This window comes from Dendrobates tinctorius, unplaced genomic scaffold (genome assembly GCF_039654945.1).
Source record: "Dendrobates tinctorius isolate UK_male_01 unplaced genomic scaffold, ASM3965494v1 ptg000016l, whole genome shotgun sequence".
Taxonomy (NCBI): domain Eukaryota; kingdom Metazoa; phylum Chordata; class Amphibia; order Anura; family Dendrobatidae; genus Dendrobates; species Dendrobates tinctorius.
Genome location: NW_027361684.1, coordinates 7,636,263 through 7,658,239, shown reverse-complemented (window position 1 = coordinate 7,658,239; position 21,977 = coordinate 7,636,263). Strand labels below are relative to the sequence as shown.

The 21,977-nt window shown below is 42.2% G+C and overlaps 1 protein-coding gene across 5 annotated transcripts in view; it reads left to right on the top strand.

Moving 5' to 3' along the window:
• Window positions 1-21,977, top strand: part of SPECC1 (sperm antigen with calponin homology and coiled-coil domains 1) — a 490,142-nt gene that overhangs the window by 366,614 nt on the left and 101,551 nt on the right. For all 5 annotated transcript variants that reach the window (XM_073565376.1, XM_073565374.1, XM_073565375.1 and 2 more), the window contains 2 exons: window positions 1,994-2,060; window positions 5,790-5,946. In XM_073565376.1, coding sequence (XP_073421477.1) covers window positions 1,994-2,060; window positions 5,790-5,946 — 224 coding nt within the window. The remainder of the gene's footprint in view (window positions 1-1,993; window positions 2,061-5,789; window positions 5,947-21,977) is intronic.

The following is a 21,977-nucleotide window of genomic DNA, read 5'->3' as shown; positions in this document are numbered from 1 at the left end:
GTAGCCCCCTCATAGAGTATAATGCAGACCCCCCATAGAATATAATGTAAACTCCTCATAGAGTATAATGCAGCCCCCCAGACAATATAATGTAGCCCTATCATAAGGTATAATGCAGCTCCCCCGTAGAATGTAATGCAGCCCCCTAATATAGTATAATGCCGCCCCTTCATATAGTATAATGCAGCCTCCATAGAATATAATGCAGCCCCACTCATATAGTATAATGCAGCCCCCATAGAATATAGTGTAGCCCCCTCAGAGTATGATGCAGCCTCCCCCATAGAATGTAATACTGCCACACAGTCCAGTAGTCACTCACTGATATATTTAAAAAAAACAAACAAAAAAAAACAATCCTTACCTCCCCCTCGTTCCCTGCGCTGCCCCAGGCTCTGCTTTGGTCTCAGCAGCTGCACTGCCCGGCACACAGCGGGTACGTGATGAAGTGGTGTCATTGCGCACCCGCAGTATCAGAGGCAGAAGGGAATGATGGGAGAGGGATTCCTCCATCATTGCTTTCAGCTGTATCGGCATCAGTGATGCCGATACAGTTGAATGCGGTGCACAGGGCGGGGGGCAGCGGCTGGCGCCGGGCGGACCCTCCTGACTCACTGGCCCCATTTCGGCCATGTGGTGTGCCGCTATTAGTGGCATGCTACTGTCTGGGGGCCCCTGGGGAAGTGGGGCCCTAGGTAGCTGCCTAGTCTGCCTGGCGCTAACGCGGCCCTGGTCGTATTATAGATAAGCAATTTCAATCACTCTTTGGTCAGCACATGAGCTTTTTCTGCTATACAATTCAGGTATTTTTATCATTCCCTAATTTATATACACTCCTCCACATTGAAATTGCAACAACAATTAGGAAAAGCTGTGGAATTATGGAAATCACAGGCCAAATAGACATGTTAATGATATGCAAAAGATGAAAAAATGGAAACATAATTTTCAAAACATCTCAGTTATTCAATTTTGATTATGACTCATGAGCGTCACGCATATCAATACCCACACTCACATGCTGAAGGTACTTGGGCAATTTGTCAAGATCCGCTGCTGGCAGCTTCCTTTGCAATTGCCAACTAAAGGCTGAAATGGAGGTTTATTCTCTTCAGCAATGAGTCCAGTACTTGTCTTTGACATAATGATAGCTGGAGATTGGTCTGTAGACCAAGTGGACAATGCCATGAAGAAGCCGTCATGAGGGATCATAACATCGACTCTACTCCTGTGATTATGCTGTGGGGTAGTATAGTGTACAGCACTCTGATCCCTTTAATCTTCATTCCAAGTAAGTACATTAACAGCTCGGCATTGCATGGATTTGGTGGTGTTACCAGTAGTACAGACATTTCCCCTAAGTGGTCCAGGAGCTGTTTTGTAACATGACAAGCCAGGCCATATCTTAATTGTGCTACTGTGAGCAACCTGCTTGGCCCAAAGTGCTACCATGGCCTGCAGCGTCTCCAGACTTGTCTCCCATCTAGCACATCTGAGATCGCATTGGTTGGAGCTGCCAGCTGCAGATCTTGATAATTTACATGCCCTAGTGCCTTCACCGTGGCAGGTCATTCCTCAGACAATCCATTAATAACCTCATTGATGGCAGACTAGGTGTAAGTGTGAGGATTTCTGCACGTGACGGTTACTACGCACTACTGCCTAAATCGAGATGTTTTGAAAAACGGTTGCCATTTTTTTTGTCATTTGCATATCATTAACATAACTATACATCCTGTGATTTGCCAAACTCCATGGACTTTCCTTCTTGGTGTTACAATTTCAATATTGAGGCATGTAGGTTATTTTTTTTTCCTTTGGTATGAAGAAATATATGAATTATGCTGTAAGCATAGGAAATGGAAGATGTAAATAATCATGTTACATATATATGAGGGTGTTTAGTGTTATTTTTTCTATTATATTTCTATGAATTTCATTTACATGACTTGTTTTAATATGTTTTAGTAATATACCTTTCGTTCTATCTCAGAGGCTCTCGGCTTCCAGCATTGCCAAGCTTTCGAGCAAGGACACCGAGAAGCAATTAGATCTTTCAGGTAATGTGCTGCCAATAAATGAGACTGTTTAGTAATCATAGGAGCGAGCACTCCACGACTTCCAATGACTTGAACTGTGTCCAAATGGTCTTTCTTTTTCTGGAGCTGTTACGATGTGCGTGCCTGGGACACTGTCCAGATTCTATTTTTAAAACTGGCTTAATAAGAGAATTTGAAACTATTTGCGAAGTCCGGATGTGACTATTTTCAGATAGCATTAGGAATGATTGTCCATAGGCTGGCGTGCCTTGTTGTAGGATACCATAGCTATATATTTTATCCAGTTTCCTCTCATGTATTTTTCTTTATCTTAAATCATTTTCCATGTCAAAAAACCTTCTGAAAGCAATTAGTATGGCATAAAAGGACATCACTCAGTGTGCTAGCCCATGGATGTGACCAAATTGATATTTACAAGAAAAATAACCCCTTTACTTCCTATGCGAAAAGGTACACTAATACCAATGTTTTTATTGTACAATGGGGAGAATGAGTATTTGACACATTGCCGATTTTGCAAGTTTTCCCACCTACAAAAAATGGAGTGGTCTGTAATTTTTGTTGTAGGTACACTTCAACTGTGAGAGACAGAATCTAAAAACAAAAAATAACAGAAAATAAAATTGTATGATTTTTAAATAATTAAATTGCATTTTATTGCATAAAATAAATATTTGATCACCTTCCAACCAGCCAAAGTTCTGGCTCTCACGGACTTAATTTTTCTTTAAAAAGCCCTCCTACTCTGTACTCATTACCTGCATAAAAGACACCTGTCCACACACTCAATTACACTCCAACCTCTTCACCTTGGCCAACATCAAAGAGCTGTCTAAGGACACTGGGGAGAAAATTGTAGACCTGCACAAGGCTGGGATGGGCTACAGGACAATAGGCGAACCGCTTGGTGATAAGGCATCAACTGTTGGAACAGTTATTATAATATGTAGGAAACACGAGATGACTGTCAGCCTTCCTCGGTCTGGGCCTCCATGCAAGATCTCGCTTCATAGGGTACGGAAGATTCTGAGAAAGGTCAGGAATCAGCCTATAACTACATGGGAGGACCTGGTCAATGACTTGAAGAGAGCTGGGATCTCAGTCACAAACATTACCATTAGTAACACACTGTGCTGTGATGGATTAAAATCCTGGAGGGCACGCATGGTCTCCCTGTTCACGCCAGCACATGTCCAGGCCCATTTGAAGTTTGCCAATGACCATCTTTATGATCCAGTGTAGGCATGGGAGAAGGTCATGTGGTCAGTTGAGTCCAAAATAGAACTTTTTGGTATCCACTCGCTGTGTTGGGAGGAAGAAGGATGAATTCAACCCCAAGAACACTGTCCCAAATGTGAAGCATGGTGGGGGAAACCTCATATTTTGGGGGTGCTTTGCTGCAAAGGTGACAGGATAACTGCACCGTATTGAGGAGGGATGGATGTGGTCATGTATTGGAAAATTTTGGCCAACAACATATTTCATGCAGTGTGTACAAACTTGACCAAGAACTACAGGAAACATCTGACCTTTGTAATTGAAAACAAAGGTTTCTGTACAAAATATTAAGTTATGTTTTTAAATACTTATTTCATTCAATAAAATGCAAATTAATTATGTAAAAATCATACAATGTGATTTTCCTGATTTCTTTTTAAGATTCTGCCTCTAGCAGATGAAGTGTACCAACGATAACAATTACATATCTCTCCATTCTTTCTTTGTAGGTTGGGAAAACTTGGAAAATCGGCAGTGTATCAAATACTTATTTTCTCCACTGAGCGTGTGTATATATCGATATATCTCACACTGTGAATGGATGCTGTAAAAAGTCCAAGAAAGCAAATAATAATTATTTCCATTAATCACCTTCTAAAAAAATAATAAAGGCACTTAAAATATTAGATGTTTTCACATGCGGTTGATTTCTACTGTTATCTAATGTGCTGACACCCCCTTTCACTACCAGCATGAAATTAATTTGATTTGCACAGTATATTCGGTTACATTTAAGGGTCTGCTGGGCGATGTGTGTTTTCCTTATAAATGTCAGCCGTAAATGTGTGTCCAGCATGTACTGCCAACTGTAGGACATAATAATAGACACCGCTGGAGTCCCAATAATGTTTGGCCCGGAATACAAGGGCTGCTTTGTTCACTTCTCATTTTAGACAGCACTGATGTAATGCACTGAACAGAGGCTGCAGTGTTCACACATAACTAAGGGATTGGAAAACTGCTGGGAACTTGGGGAAAGTCACCCAGAATCTAGTCCAAAGTGGTTTGGTCACCGCTGCAGAATGAGCGCTGTCTGTCCTGTTTGCCCTACTGTAAATATCAACATGGACGGTTACTTTTACTAGACAGTAAGGCAAGTTTAAAGGGGCATTCCAGTTTTACTATATAAAGATCAGGGGCGTACATAGAAATCATGGGGCCCCATATCAGAAGTTCTAATTGCCCCCCCTCCAAAAAAAAAAAAATATTTGGTGGAGTCACAGAAGTATCTCACGACTTTGAAGCCTTTACAAATTACCATAATTTTCCTCCTACTGGAGCCCGAAATCCCCCTTTCATTTCACCCATAAAGTATGGTGCCAACAAAAGTGCCCCACAAACACTAAATGATACCGTCACAGTGAATTCCTCCCCAGTACCCTACACATGCACAGTATGATGACCCCACTGTACCCCATCTCAACTCCCCCAGCAAAGTATGAGGACCCAAATACAGTATGATCCCCAACTGTTAACCCCACACAGCTCTCCATGCAGTAGACTGGGCCTACATAGAGTATAATCTCCCCACGCCTCTCCTCACTGTGTAATAGCCCCACTAGCCCTCCAACCAGTATAAGGACTTCCACACAGTAAGATGGACCCACACAAACGTTCACACTGTGTAAATGCTTCCATACAGTTTAATGGATCCCACATAGCCCTTAATAAAGTATAAAGGCTCCCACATAGCCCTCCAAATATTATAATAGCACCCACATTCCTCGTCAGGGGGTGATTGTACATGTGACCACCAGTCTAATCGACAGTGAATGGAGCAGTCCTGTCATTGATACTACTGTGGATGCTTTTATATCTTGTGCATTTACCAGGAAAAATGGACAAATTGCCTAACAATGAACACGATTGTCCCCAATAAATGTTTTCCTGTCCTTTATCTTCTTTAATAATGTGTAATTGTATATTAGGAAGGAGATAGATATCTGATATATTTGACGGATATCCTCGAGGGAGACACAGGCATGTCTATGCATTTGGCAATTGTTATAAAAATATAGCTATAAGTTAATATTTTTTGTTCACATGAATAGTTGTCTCCCTTTTGTGGAGAGATGCCCTTCTATGCTAGACCAGAAGTGACTTCTCCAGTTTTATCCCTTTTTGATGGTGTTTTGAATCCAGTAAATCTGCAGGGTACGTTAGATGTGCTGCTGGGATTTGTACAGCCTTACAGTATTGCTTTCATCTAGGGTTTATTTCTTCTAATTGGGTAATAAAACACATCAAAGTTTTATGTATAAGATTGTGAATATTGAGTCCTCATTCCTCGCCATGAAAAAAAAACCGTAAAGAACACTGTTCTTCCGCTCTGGTATATCGGTAGACTTAGCTGTAAATTAGCATTTCACTAATCTATGAATATATATTTATATATTTTATTCATTTATTACTGTTTGTTTAATAAAATAAAATTTTAATTTTTGCCCACAGACAAGTTGAAAGGACAAAGAGAGGATATGACGCCGGATCGGTTCCCCCGTAAAAGCCCCTCTTTAGAATCGCTGAATACTCACTCGCCATTAGGTTTTGGATCAAGAAATTCTTCACCGTTTTCACTTGACTCTCTATCACCGCAGAGTAAACTCAGGTAGGGCCACGTAAATTATGTGTGCAAGGTCCGCCCCGGAAGTACATTGTGCCCGGACATCTGCCCGGCATTGCCTGGTGCTGTGTCTGCCCCTATGTTTAAAGGGAATCTGTCTGTCACTAGGTTTCTGCTACGCAATCTCAGAGCAGCCCTGGCATTTGAAAGCACACAGGTCCATGCTGTCCTCACCCCCGAGCACCAGATGCAGGTCTCTATTACTGATATTACCCTACCTGAGATAAATCTACCAATATTTATAATAGTACCAATTAAACAGCTATATAAGATAGAATAATAATAAAGCTGCAATAATAATATTGCAATATAACAAATACCAACTAACCATTACCAAAATATACAGCATTAGTAATAGCACCGTACTGATCATGAAAGGGGTTGTCCAGGCTTGAAGTTAAAATCTATGTGAATTCAGACTTCTGAATCTTCACTGCGCACACTGTCAGGATTCTCCAGATCATTGGAAGCGGGCCCGTCATGTGAATGCAAAAATCTTTTCTCAACACCTCTGGCCACATTCAGACTAGATGTACTTGGCCTTGTGAAATTCACTTTTACTGAACAAGACTAGTTAGCACATATATGCAAATTGCATGTTTAAAGTGTAACACACAGACATCTTTACTTTACTGCTATCCCAGTACTCTTCTCACATTCTTCTACCTCCACCATTGCCAGATGGTCAGTCCGGCCATGTGCACAGGGCACCATTCAGGCTAAGACCGACCCTGCCTGTAAGTGTAAATATCGATCCAAGATGATGTTGATCTTATTTGTGCTAAAAGCAACAGGATTATATAGAATTGGTGTATAGTTCTCACAATTAGACAATTGCAGTAGAATGTTAGATATATAGTAGGATTTATCCATTATCACTAGAGGTCCTCCTTTAGCAGACGGCTTTATTATGGAGGATTTGACATTTTTGAGTGCATTAAATGCTACAGTTTCTTCAATGGTCATATTGGATCTGTGCATTAAATGTCCCAATTTGTAGGACTTAATGACCCCGTTTATGCCTTGCCTGACTGTGTGAATATAGGCCTCAACTCTCTGCCAATTGTGTTTGTGTAATGTAGGACAGGTCCTCCAGAGCAATTTGCAATTCCTTAAGAGTGTACATAACACTGGTTATATTATGTAACAAGTTTTACAACACATCTTTCAAGTCTTGGTTTACTTTTCAGGTAAAAAACCATGACTAGCTTCCTATAATTATGGATCACCCAAATGGCCCAATTAGACATGACATATTTATAATCACACTCTTTATATATTTCCCAGTCTGTACAAGTGCTTTATTACTCAGGGTTGGGTTTTTTATTATACACGTGTTCTTTGGAGCAAATAAGATGGAATTTAAATCTTTTAACCATGTCTAGCCAGAGTAAAAAAAAAAATAATAATTAAAATCTACCAAAAATATCCAATGTATTTATTTATATTGGAGGTATCTTGTATTTTATTTCTTTTATTTTGACTACTCATGGGCTTAAATTAGTAATCAAAGGAATCCTGAAGGTAGCTCCTCAACCACCCTCCATCCATCGGTAAAACAAAGGTAGGGGGCAGACAAGCGTATTTTCAGTTCAAGTGCGATCCCACAAAATATCGGATCACACTCGGGCCAATATTATGCTATGCAGCCATGCACATGTCCATTTTTTTTCGTTGGAGAAAGTCTATCCGTGGAGAAAAATGCTGCTTGGATCAAATTCGGCCATGTAAATCAACGAGCCTGTGGAAGCCATCAGGCTGGGGTGACATCTGAGTGCAATATGATTTTCTAAAATAAAATGAAGAAGATAGAGGATTTTTTGTCCATCTTCTCATCTGATAGCACCTGATCAGAGTCTCTCGGTTGAGGAGAAGATGGAGAAATAAATGTCTCCATCTTCTCCATTGTGTCAGTCCGTGGAAATCAGATTGCACTCAGATGGTCATCTGTTATGAATGGGTCACCGAGGAGGATGGCAGGAACAGGTTAAGCCACCAGAAAACCAGAGAGGTTGGTAACTAAGCGGATTGCAGACCCCTTATCCTATCACAATATATCCAAAGAAATGGGCCTACCATTAATGGCACTTCGAAAGTACTGATATATCCAATAAGACAGAAGAAGTATGAGCCATAAAATATACAACTTTATTAAAGCACAATGGCTGAACAATAAAAGCACAATAAAAAGGAGATACCTGGCCAATAAACCAGACAAGGTAAGTATGTATATATAAACCCACTAAGGGATGTACCATTAAAAGATAAAGGAAATCTTATGACTAGAATAGCATCCTGGTGACTGCTCAAACATAACTCCCTACATGGTACATTCTAATCCTCTCTGCAGACCAAATGAGAGTAAAACAGTAGTGCACATATGTAATGTTCTAACCGCTCCAAGTAAGTGACTACACAATGCTATAAACCATATGCAGTAACACATAAGAATGGACATATGGAAGATAATGTGCAAAAATATACATAGCTATCAATGTGCATTAAGGCCACATAGGTGTAACCCCATAAATCAAGGTAAGTGTATAGTAACACATAAATACACCATCAAAATATAACTGCCAATAGTGCAGGCAGTGACCGACATAGAAGCTACAGTTGATGAATACTAAAGTCAGCACATTACCACATGTCCACTGTATGATATTCTAGGCGCCCACTAAATACAAAAAAGTGCAGAGTGCAAAGAGGAAACATACAACCTTGTTGGGTTCAGTCCCCGATGCGCGTTTCGCTACAGCTTCATCCAGGGGGGTAAAGTACTTTAGCGAAACGCTATTGGCAGTTATATTTTGATGGTGTATTTATGTGTTACTATACACTTATCTTGATTTATGGGGTTACACCTATATTGCCTTAATGCACATTGATAGCTACAGTATATATATTTCTGCACATTATCTTCCATACGTCCATTCTTATGTGTTACTGCATATGGTTTATAGCATTGTGCAGTCACTTACTTGGAGCGGTTAGAACATTACATATGTGCGCTACTGTTTTACTCTCATTTGGTCTGCAGAGAGGATTAGAATGTACCATGTAGGGAGTTATGTTTGAGCAGTCACCAGGATGCTATTCTAGTCATAAGATTTCTTTAATCTTTTACTGGTACATCCCTTAGTGGGTTTATATATACATACTTACCTTGTCTGGTTTATTGGCCAGGTATCTCCTTTTTATTGTGCTTTTATTGTTTGGCCATTGTGCTTTAATAAAGTTGTATATTTTATGGCTCATACTTCTTCTGTCTTATTGGATATACCCTTATCCTATCAACACAACTAGCAGTAGCCGTGGAGCGTTCCTATGATGCCCTAGACGCTTCGTCACAGCCGGAGAACTAACTAAGCCTGAAGTCAGAAAGGTGAAATCTAAGCTGCCCAAGAGCAGATCCCCAAAGGAATAGACAGCCCCCAAACATATATTGTCAGTGACATGAGATGAAACACAAACACAGGCAGAAAACAGACTGAGCAAATGGTGGGGTCCAAGCTGTCTAGACAGGACAGGACAGAAAAGACACTGTCTGCAATCACGCACAAAACCCTAAAAATTCCAACTCTTCTGATATACAAAAAACCAGAGGCCACACGACCTCACCCCTGCTAGATCAGCACTCTGGTATAAACTGGAAGCAAAGCAAAAGATGCTAACGTAACAGGGGACTGAACAAACTGACACAAGCTGTAACATATAGAGCAGGGCTCAGTGCTACCCTCAGCAGGGAGTACGCTGAACCCTAGCAACAAAGCAGAAAGCAAAAAAAAGGCACAACCAAATTAGATGCAAAGAATTAGCAAAAGAATCACTTAACTGAACCATGCAGATCAGGCAGGGGACAAAAGAACTCCAAATGCACAAGGAGGAAAATCACCAGCAACCTTCAAGAGCAGCCAGCTCAATTATATGCTCCCAGCCAGTAATCCCAGGTTCCCAATTATCGTCGTCAGGTGGGGAACTTCCATCAACCTGGCCAGCTCCACTTCTCTCAGTAACCACCAGAGGGAGCTTCCGCTCAGAAATCCGAGCAAGGGAATTCACAACAGTCATCCAAGTGCAGTCTGATGGTTTCCATTGGCTTGTTGACTTGCATGGCCGAGTCTGATCAGATGCCTACTAAGCCTGACAGGTAATTCGGCCCGTTGTGCCAAACAGAAAGAGCCTAAAAGGACGGTTGTGTCCTGTAGATCACAATTTTGGAAATGAAAACGTTAAAGTGCTACTAACTGGTATATACACTGCTCAAAAAAATAAAGAACACTAAAATACCATATCCTAGATATCACTGAATGAAATATTCCATTTGCAAATCTTTATTCATTACATAGAGCAATGTGTTGAGAACAATAAAATATAAATATGATAAATTTAAATCAAAATTAATATCCCATGGAGGTCTGGATTTGGAATAATACTCAAAATCAAGTGGAAAATCAAATTACAGGTTGATCCAGCCTCAGTGGAAATACCTCAAGACAAGGAAATGATGCTCAGTAGTGCGTGTGGCCTCCACGTGCATGTTTGACCTCGCTACAATGCCTGGGCATGGTCCTGATGAGGTGGTAGATATTCTGTGTCACATACCCGCTCCTCAGCACGTGTCTTGGGGTTGTGCCTGCAAGGGTTAATCTGTCTCCTCTCATGCCATCCAGTATTCAACCTCTGTCCTATGCTGCAGTGGAAACATGAATCACACCCCGACACAGACCACGCACCCCGCTTCATACATGCTGCCACCACTCACTGAACACACGGGCGATGAGTCCCGGAAGTACTACTGTCTGCCAATCACCAGGATCACACACTCCAAGGCTATGGATTCTTTTAGAGTATACAAGGTTCAGACTTATTAAAGTTTTAAGCTTTAAACTTTAATAGAAAAGGTACAGTGCTTGCAATGAAAGGATATAAAAATTTGGAAATAAAAAGTGACATACAAATTTGAAAAACAGTTATAAAAATAATAGGGATAAACTTACAGAAATATCTAACTTTTGCAGCCTGGTATTCTGCTTCCTGAGGGGGGAGGAATATGGATCGCATCAGCTTGGCTTCCCCTCAAACTGTGAACCATTTTTTTGTGTAGGGCCTAATTAATAGGTTTAGCCTAGAGATCAGATTTCTAGACCACCCTCTCATGTTAATATTCTAATTCCTAGTTTGTGACTGGACCATGGCTACTTTACCAATGAATACATTATTTTTCTAAAAGTTCTTGTCTTAGCTTTTCTTTCCCATAGTAAATAGAAATTGTCAGGCTGTAAATAGGTCCCATTTGGCGTCTGCCTTCAAGGCATCAGAGGTGTGAAATGTTTCCAATTTTGTGTGTTCCCAGGAAGGCCCCCCTGGGGTCTGAGACCAGGAAAACTGCCTTTTGTCAGGATAACATATGTTGTCACCTTTGTGCAGCCTAAAGACAGATGCTAGTTAACTGCCTGCCATACATCGCCTACAAATACATATTTCCACTACATTCACCTTGAGGAATATCCTCCCAGACCTGGATTAAAACATCCGTCAACTCCTGGACAGTCTGTTGTGCAACATGGCATTGGTGGATGGAATGAGATAGAATGTCCCAGATGTGCTTGATTGGATTCAGATCTGGTGAACGGGCAGGTCAGTACATAGCATGAATGCCTTCATCATTCAGGAACTGCTGACAAACTTTAGCCACATGAGGCCTAGTATTGTCATGTATCAGAAGGAACCCAAGGCCCACTGCATATGGTCTAACAATGGGTCTGAGGATGTCATCCCAGTACCTAATTGCAGTCAGGGTATCTCTGGCTACCATTTGGAGGGCTGTGCAGCCCTCCAAAGAAGTGCCTCCCCACAGTATTACTGACGCACTGCCAAACCTGTCATGCTGGAGGATGTTGCAGGCAGCAGAACATTCTCCATGGCATCTCCAGACCCTGTCATATCTTTCACATGTGCTCATTGTGAATCTGCTCTGATCCATGAAGAGCACAGAGTGTCAGTGTCGAATCTGCCAATCTTGGTGTTCTCTGGCAAATGCCAATCGCCCTGCACCATGTTGGGCTGTAAGCAAAACACCCATTTGTTGACGTTGGGTCCTCATACCACCCTCATGGAAGTCTGTTTGAGCAATCACATGGATATAAGTGGCCTGCTGGAGGTCGTATTGCAGGGCTCTGGCACTGCTTTTTCTGTTCCTCCTTGCACTAAGGATGAGGTAATGGTCCTACTGCTGAGTTGTTGCCCTCCTACTGCCCCCTCCACGTCTCTTCTTTTTGCCACAGCTTGCATTGATGTGCCATCCTCAATAAGCTGCACTACCTGAGCAACTCATGTGAGATGTAGACACTGCCTCATGCTATTGTACAGTTCCTCTAGGGGTGAGGGCAATGACAAAATGCAAAAGGGACCAAAACAACAGCCAAAAAAGATGAAAATGGAGAAATGGTCTGTGTCCACCCCCTGCAGAACCACTCCTTTATAGGGGTTGTCATGCTATTTGCCATTGCCTATCATTTCTACCTATTGTCTGTTCCATTTGCACAATAGTCGAAGAAAGTTATTCACAATCAGTGTTGCTTCATAACTGGACAGGTAGATTTCACAGAAGTTTGATTTACTTGGAGTAAAGGTCCCGTTACACTAAACAACGCACCAGCGATCCCGACAACGATACAACCTGGTCAGGATCGCTGGGGCGTTGCTTACATGATCACTAGTGAGCTCTCAAACAGGCAGACTCACCAGCGATCAAGACCAGCGAGGAAGCTGGTATCCAGGGTAAATAGCGGGTAACTAAGCGCGCGCGTCGCTTAGTTACCCGCTGTTTACCCTGGATACCAGCGTGCTCGTGCTGGGAGCTGGTATCCAGGGTAAACAGCGGGTAACTAAGCGCACGGCGCTTAGTTACCCGCTGATTACCTTGGATACCAGCTCCCAGCGCGGCACGCTGGTATCCAGGGTACACAGCGGGTAACTAAGCGATGCACGCGCTTAGTTACCTGCTATTTACCCTGGATACCAGCTCCCAGCGTCTGCTTACAGCGCTGGGAGCTCGCTGAACGTTGGTCTCCCACTGCCACATGATGCGTGCTGGCCAGCGGGAGACCAACGATCAAAAAATGGCCCAGGACATTCCTGCACGATCAGCGATAAACGGCGGGGGGGCTGGTCGCTGATGCGTGCCACACACAGTGAGATCGCTGGCGAGATCGCTGATGCACCACAAAATCGGTGACGCATCAACGATCTCGCTAGCGATCTCGCTTAGTGTGAAGTACCCCTTACATTATGTTGTTTAAGTGTTCCCTTTATTTTTTTGAGCAGTATATATTCACTCACCATGGAGTGACTGTCTTATATCTACTCATAGAGGTACAATGGAGATAGGAATTCTGTGTCAGAAACGTGAATACAATCATAGGGCCTTCAAACTAAGAATACAACATTCATCCACGGAAAAAAAGGACTGAAGGTTTTTTTTTACTTCATCATTTAAAGCAAATTTAGATCCAGTATGATTCCCCCTTAAAAATTACAGGACTTTTGCATGGGGAAAAAAATGCTGATGCATTTCAAACCTGTAAATAAATTTTTAGTTGGTTCTTCGTTGAAATGCAGAGACAATCATAACTATGATTAATAATATATATAAAAAATATATATATATTTTTTCCGTGGAGTGAGTGCTAGATTCTTTCTTTGAAGCACTTCTGAGTACCGTATGTTCTTCGCTTCCTGAGAGAGTTACTGTCTCCATCGTGCCACAAGCGTTCATGTAAGAGGGCATGGTGAGTGAAAATACCTAACTTTTTTTTTCTGCAAAGTGGCACTGTACTTTACTGTGACATCAGAAAAGATTTTTTTTAATGTGACTTAGGGTGGTCACCATGGGGGGGGCATTAGTCTCTTGTGCCACAGCACATTACATGAAGGTTGGGTTTCTGCCTGGGTGTGTGGCGCGCTACCCCCATGCAGCCCACATGTAATTGGTGACATTGTTTTGCCAGAACCAGGTGTTGGACAGTTCAATGAGGGAGACCACTAGTCAAAAATAAGCTTTTTACTCAACGATAACTGGGATACAGGAGATAGCGGGCACATATCTTGAACGCTTCTTTCACAATACAGATAATTTTCCACACACAGATTTCTTCTTCTTTTCTCTCTTGTCCTTTATCTTCACCTTTTCTCTTTACTTCACCATAACCCAGCTCAGTACAGCAGTCCAGTTTGTAAGAGTGTTATGCTCACAGTTCCACGTCCTTTTCCCCTCAGGGAAGCTACTTTGCCACTATGGCTGTTACTTATCTCTCCCGTCTCTGACACTCTTGAACTTTCACCTGGGGCACTTTCTTCATCTTATGCACTACGAGTGTGTACCGTTTAGGCCCGTTACCTCTGTGAGTTATAAACTCGAGGCCGCATTGCTAGGTATTCTGACCGAGGCCGCATTGCTAGGCGTCCTGACCCGGGACACATGTCCGACCGATCACTCTGCTCCTTCAGTCACTTCTGTTCTAATTCTCTGCTCAGGATCTCGCTATCCTCCATTTCCTCTTTCATTAGGAACACACACTTCATGTGACACTGCTTACATTAGACCTTAGGCCTTTTCTCTATGCACTCCAGACAGGCTCTTTCTAAAGTTCTAATGGGAACTATCTCTTGTCAACTTTGCCCCCTTCACTCGGGGCTAGTCCTAAACATTAACGCTTGCTCTCCTATTGTCAAACAACATACTTCGTTAACGCATATCAGGATTCACATTACATATGATAGCAATATACTTGTTTCTTCAAAGGGGAACATGGGCAGTATGTTCCTTTCCTTACCCCACTACACAGCGAGAGCGAATGTAATCACTCCCCTGCATCTAATTGACAGCCTGCACAATCAAAGTGCAGGGGGGAGTGATTACTGCTGCCCTCACTGAATAGTGACCGGTGACTGTGCAGTATCTCAATGACTGGAATCGAGCGGCTGCATGCAGAATAAAACTTCATTTTCTCCCTTCAGCCACTGCTCCAGTAAACCATCTACCCAAGGATTAAGCATTTTTTTAACTGCAGATTATATTTGTAAATAGCATTTTTGGTTGTGATCGATTCCCTTTAACCAAAATAAAGAAAAAACGATCAGCTCACCTATCCTCACGTGCACGGGATCCCACAAAACAAGGGGAAGCAGTCCATGTAGAAAAATGAAGAAATAGATCCAGCACTTCGGATAAAATCCCAGGATTTATTTTATCCTTTAAAACATAGTATCACTGTAAAGTTAACACTTGACAATGATTATATAACACATCCGAGGAGACCGTCCCACAAGAAATTAAATAACAAGGTTGACGCGTTTTGAAGCGATGCTTCTTAATCATAACCTCCATTCCCTTTAACCACTAAACAATTCTAGACCACTCGGAAACCGCCATGTACAAATGTTTGGTCTCTAAAGGGTGTTATATAGCTTTTCATATGAGAAGATTGATATGAATACCAATGTGAAAGGTTAGTGTGTCATTATTTATAGCACTGTATAAATATCCTGTTTTCTGGAGAATTTAAGGCCATCCTTAGTATAAGCCAATTAGTATTTGGTGTGACCGAATAACTCACTAGGCTGTACACTCTACTCCTCACCATGGATGTTACTTTAACACTGGACTACATCCTTCCTAAGGGAAATATAGAATCACTTCATTCATATGGACAGCTGTCAATGGCACACCAGAGGTTTAAAGGAATTTTGGAATGCCTGCATCCACTTCCTTCAATTCTACTGGTGTCTTAAGCACCATACTGTAGGTAAAGGGCTGGCGTGGAGCTTATATTTTCTTGTGCACAAACTCCTGACCTCGCCACATAAATAACAGCATTTGTCTTGTTTGGGGCCATTTCCTCCCTGGGGATGGTTGGACTTGAAGCATCTTTAACTCAATGAGATGTGTTTTAACTTCCCTCCGTCCTGACAGGAGTACACTTCCCAAGAATTGATACGTCAGGGAAACATTATTCAAGACCTTTCCTTCTGTCTCCCATCTCCTTGTATATTATCCTATGCTCGTTCTTGTTTTTTTTATCCCTGTCATTCTGTAATCAAGAGAAAAATTTTGACTGGTTTACAAACATTTTGGCAGTACTGGCTTTAAAAATAACTGTTGAAGACTTTTTTTGTTTATTTTGTTTTTGTTGGAGATTTTCCCAAAATGTTCATTATAAATTGTGCGAGAGATTTAACTATTATGTGAGCACAATTATTAGGCAAGTGAATAATTTGACAGTTTCATTATCTTTATCTCAGCACTATATAAACTTTAATGTTTATTGGATGAACCAGGTCATGTGATGTGTATTTGTGTAATGAGGACAGTGTGGCCTAAGGATACAACACCCTTTATCAAGGTGTACAGAATTATTAGGCAGCTTATTTTCCTCAGGCAAAATGGGCCAAAAAAAAATGACTCTAAAGTCAAAAATTGATAACAAGTCTTCCAGAGGGCGATGCACCACTCATGCATTTGCTAAGCTATATGGGTGTGATCACAGAACCATCAAAAGTTTTGTTGCAAATGGTCAATAGGGTTACAAAAAAAGTATAAAAAAAAAACGCACATTAATTGCCAAAGATTTGAGAATCGAGCATGAATCGACCAGGAAGCCATTATCCTCCAGATCTGTCAAATTCCAGAACTGCAACCTCCCTGGAGTGTCCAGAAGTACAAGGTGTTCAATGCTCATTCATGGCCGAGGTAAGGAAGGCTGAAACCCAAACACCACTGAACACAGAAATGGATACGTCAAGTAGACAAAGAAATATCTGAAGACAAATTTTAGAACGTTTTTTTTTATTATGGACTGATGGTACGAGAGTGACTCTCGATAGACCAGATGGATGGGCCCATGGCTGAATCCACTTAGACTTAGACACCACCAAGGTAGAGGCAGATTTCTGCTATGGGCTGGTATTTTTAAACATGAGCTAGTTGGCCGTTAGCCAAATATCAAGTCAAACACAAGTCTGCATCATGTGTCTATCACTTTGAGCTATTAAAAAAATAAAGTCAGCAATTTTTTTGCGTTTATTACAAATAGGCCTTTTCAACATTTGGCAGAGAGTAGGGATCATTATAAATGAAAGAAATGAGCTTTACTTACCATTTAAGTCCCCTCATCACTTTAGAAGTCCTTGCTGGCACTAGAACTGATTATGTTCTGCTCTTCAGTCATGAGTGTACTACTGTGTATCACCGGCTTCATCAGTTATGAGGCATGTATGGCCCCTGACTACAGGGAACATGTGACTGAAGGAAGAGAATGTCATCACATTTGAAGAGCTGATGACTCGCCCCATCTATCACCTGACCACTGCAGCTAATCAATGTCATCAGCAGTCACGTGACTGACTGGGACAACACCACTTCCATTTATTGTGGAGACCAGCAGCGGAGTTGGTGGATTCAAGGAATACTTTATGTACCACATATTTTTAACCATTTGTACTCTCTCACAAATTGTAGAACCACAGAAAATTACTTTAATTTAAACATGGGTAAAATATTACATCCCAAGTGAGGTGTAGATATGAAGCTCTGGCCCAATTTGAATTTTTATTGAGCATTTGTTTTTATGGGTTGTATTTTTTAACCATATTAGTTGCCAGTCATGTACATTTATTGCAAAAAAGCATTGTGAGACAGCTCTCTTGATATTTGTTCATCTCTACCCAATAAAGTGGGAACTGGTGCTTGAACACCAAAACTCTATGGCTCTCCATCCTTAAAGAGGGCAAATGGTCCATTTCTCAGTTTTGTTGACATTCTGTTTGCTTTTGAGGTAGAGAGCTTTGTGTGGATTCATACATCCCGTTGGAAAGGAGGGCCAATCACTTGCTCTTTGTATTAATCTAAATATAATTTTAATATTCTGGTTTGTATAGAACCAAACCCAAATACCGAAGAGGACCCGTGGACAAGAAAGACCAAGCAAGATATAATCTTCAATAGATACCTTTATTAATATTAAATCAGTGGTGGTATAAAATACCATAAAATTTATAAAAAACAATAAGCACAAGTGGGACAATTTTACACAATGGTAGGGACTAATGTGACTTAGACCAATTATATGGTATTTACATATGCAGTCATACAAGAATATATATTTTAATATTTTAATATTCCTAAAAAATAATAAAAAATAAAATATAAATACAAAATAAAAAATATTTGAAACATTCCTTTTTGTAAAAATATATAATGCTGTGAAAGATTTTTTGTATAAAAATTATAATAATACAGTGAAAACTTATAATAGTTACATAAACAGTGTAACTGTGCAACATAAATCAGCTTCTAATTTATAAAACACTGCTTAATAAAAGTGCAGTGTGCCTGTGCAAAAAAGAAAATTGCAATACATTGCTGTGCAAAATTAAACCATGGCACTATATGTGAAGTGCCGTGCATCAATATAGAAATTAGATAAAACTACTACTTGCTAAAGTGCAGTGTGCAAAAAGGCTTCAATACATAACTGTGCAAACAAAGCGTTAGGAATAAAATGAATGCTTAAATAAAGAATGCCAAAATTGAATAATATACCTATAAGGTCCAGCACGTCCCACAAATGTGCTCCCCGATGCACGTTTCGGAGTTAATCCTTCATCAGGGTTTGTATAGGAATAGTGTTTTTAATCTTTATATTACAATATCCAAATATATATTTCTGATGTAATATTTAATGTGATATGAGTAGTGTTGAGCATTCCGCAATATCGGGTATCGGCCAATATTCGCGGTATCGGAATTCCGATACTGAGTTCCGATACTTTTACTATATCGAATACTGGAATCGGAAGTTCCCATAATGCATTGAGCCAGTTTGATTTTATTCAGCCAATGAGGATCCTAAGAAGTGTGGGCACATCCTGTTAGAGCATGTTAGGCATGTAACTACTGGCATGACTGTGATTGGCTGCTGAAATGATGTCATGATGCACTATAAAAGCCGCCGCTGACATTTTGGGTTCACTCTGCTGTGAATTCAGTTAGGGATAGGACACTGCTGTTCTGAGGGACAGTGTGACCTAGTGATTTGCTATATTGTGCTTTACCCAGGCTACTTTATCAACCGCTGTAGCTTTCTTTTGCCTTGCAGCGCTGTTCACGGCTGTCTGCGAGGTCTCTGTGTGTGAGTGCTGTAGTGTGTTCTGCAGCCACCTCCGGTTGTAGTCCGCTCAGCGTGCGTCACTGCCTCATACATTGTCCTTTTTTGCATTAGTGCTGCTCATTTTTCCAGATGTCTCCTATTAGTGTGGTTCCATCCGTATCCAGCTAGAATATTTGCAAACACTATATAGGAGTAGATAGAGGAGCCTTTCTGCTGGCTTGTGCCCTGCAGCCCCAGCCAGATTAGTATTAGCCTATTTTTTGGAGCCTCATCTATTGCATTGTAGGTTACCTTCCTGCATTGTAATAGCTACAAAAAGTTTGTGATACTATCGGTTTTACATCTTTGGGCACATCCAGTGTCTTTTTGTGAAAAAATAAAAAGTTAATAAAGTTCACCAAACACTCCACTTTACAGTTGTGTAGGCCACATTAGCTCATATTAAAGTCTAGTCCACACTTTATAAAATTAGTGTTTCTTATACCTGTTAGCAGCTGTTCAGGAATAAGCACACTAAGCCCTTAGTACTTTTCTGCCTATCTTTATCAGTCTACCAAGATGAAGAAGGCAGGGAGTAAGGCACGTGGTTGTGGGCGTGGAGTTTCTGCAGGGAGAGGACGTGGGGATTCGGTGCCTGCTGCGGGCACCAGTGGCTCAGCATCCCCCAGCTTTCCCAGTCCTTTATGCGCAGCTTTGTAGGAGCTCACCGTACCCCACTGCTGTGGGACGAACAAATTGAAGCCGTTGTCAGATGGATGGCAGCTAACGCATCGATTTCAATTAGTTCCAAATCCACTCAGGTTCAGAGCACTGAAGAGCACCCATCTGTCTCTTCACCGCCTGCCAAATTGCCCAGGCAGTCAGAGAGCCCTGGACAGGAGCCATCTCTACTTCTGTTCTCTGAATCTGTTGGCTTGGACAGAGGGGCCCAGCCAAGCAGCATTCGAGAATTTGAAGAAGAGGTAGTATGCAGTGATGCGCAACAGCTTTGTCTCTCTGATTCTGAAGAGGCGGGTGGGCCAGCGCCTATGGTCAGCACACCTCAGTACGCATCTGATGATGAGACTCAGATGCCACTTTCTGGTGCGTACTGTGCTGTCGAGACTACCCAGGAGAAGCAGTCGTTTGAAGAGGGTAGTGTAGATGATGAGGTCCTTGACCCATCATGGCATGAGGTACAGGAAGGTGGTCTGAGGAAGAAATTCCCCGAACGGCCAAAAAAGGAGGGAGAGGGAGGGGGCAGACTCGGTTGCCTGACGCCTCCACTTCGGCACCCATTAGGAGCATGCCTCTTCCAAAACCCAAAATGGACGTTCCCAAGACTTGCAGTGCCTGGTCCTTTTTTGACACAGTTGCAGATGACATTTGCTTTGTCAAATGCAAGCTGTGTAATCAGAAAGTGAAAAGAGGGAAAAGTGTCAGCAACCTCAATAACACAAATATGTGAAAACATGTGCGGACCAAGCACGTGGTGGACTTACAAAGACACACTGAAGACCTAGGCCAACCTACAGCGCCACCTACCACCTCTTCAGCTCGTGTTGTAGCCTCTTCCTCCAGCTCACACACAGCTGGTTCGGCTTCCTCACAGGATTGCCATGGAAGAACCTCTGGCACTGTTGTACAGAGACACAGTGTCATTCCACCAACAGCACCAAGTTCCCTGTCATCCTCATACTCCCAGGCCAGTCTACAGCCATCGGTAGCACAGGCATGGGAGAAAAGGCACCCATACTCGGCAAACCACCCCCGAGCACAGGCTCTGAATGCTGGCATTGCAAAACTACTGTCCCTTGAAATGCTCTCATTCAAGCTGGTGGAGACTGACACCTTCCGTAACTTCATGGCATTGGCAGTCCCACAATACAACGTGCCCAGCCGCTTTTATTTCAGCAGGCAAGCCGTCCCTGCCCTGCAAAAGCATGTGGAGGGAAAAATTAAACATGCACTACTAAACGCTGTCAGTAGCAAGGTCCACCTGACCATCGATGCGTGGACCAGTAACCATGGATAGGGACGATATCTTTCCCTCACTGCCCATTGGGTAAATGTGGTGGAGCCGGGCACAGATCTTGAGAGTGGCATTGTACGTGTTCTGCCAACTCCAAGGATTGCATGAATCCAGTCTGTACACATTGACTCCTCCTCATACTCCAGTTCCTCTGAATCAGCGCTGCAAGGAGCCGTCACAGTCTGCCTCCACATGGACCCGTGAATGCTTACCTGTTACAACCGATGTGAGCACAGCCGTGGCCAAACGTCAACAGGCCATATTGAAATTAATTTCTTTGGGGAATCGAAGCCACACAGCGCAGGAGCTCTGGAATGCCATCAAGCAGGAGAGCGACGTGTGGTTTGTGCCAACGAATCTCCAGCCAGGCATGGTAGTGTGTGACAATGGTCGAAATCTGGTGGCAGCTCTGGGACTAGGCAACCTCACTCACATCCCATGTGTGGCACATGTGCTCAACTTGGTCATGCAGAGTTTTTTGAGGGAATATCCGGATCTTGATGCACTGCTGCACAAGGTCCGCATAGAGTGCGCTCACTTGCGGCGTTCCAGCATGGCAAGATCACGCATTGCAGCTCTGCAGCGCCGATTCTGCCTTCCGGAACATCGCATCATATGTGACCTACCCACCAGGTGGAATTCAACGTTATATATTTTGGAGAGATTGTGTGAGCAGCAGGCAGCAGTAATGGAGTACCAGCTGCATCAGGCGCAAACAAGTCGCACGGCGCGCCGTTCACACTTCACCACCACTGAGTGGGCCTCTATGAAGGACATCTGCCAAGTTTTGCGTGCCTTCGATGATTCCACGCGGATGGCGAGTGCAGATGGTG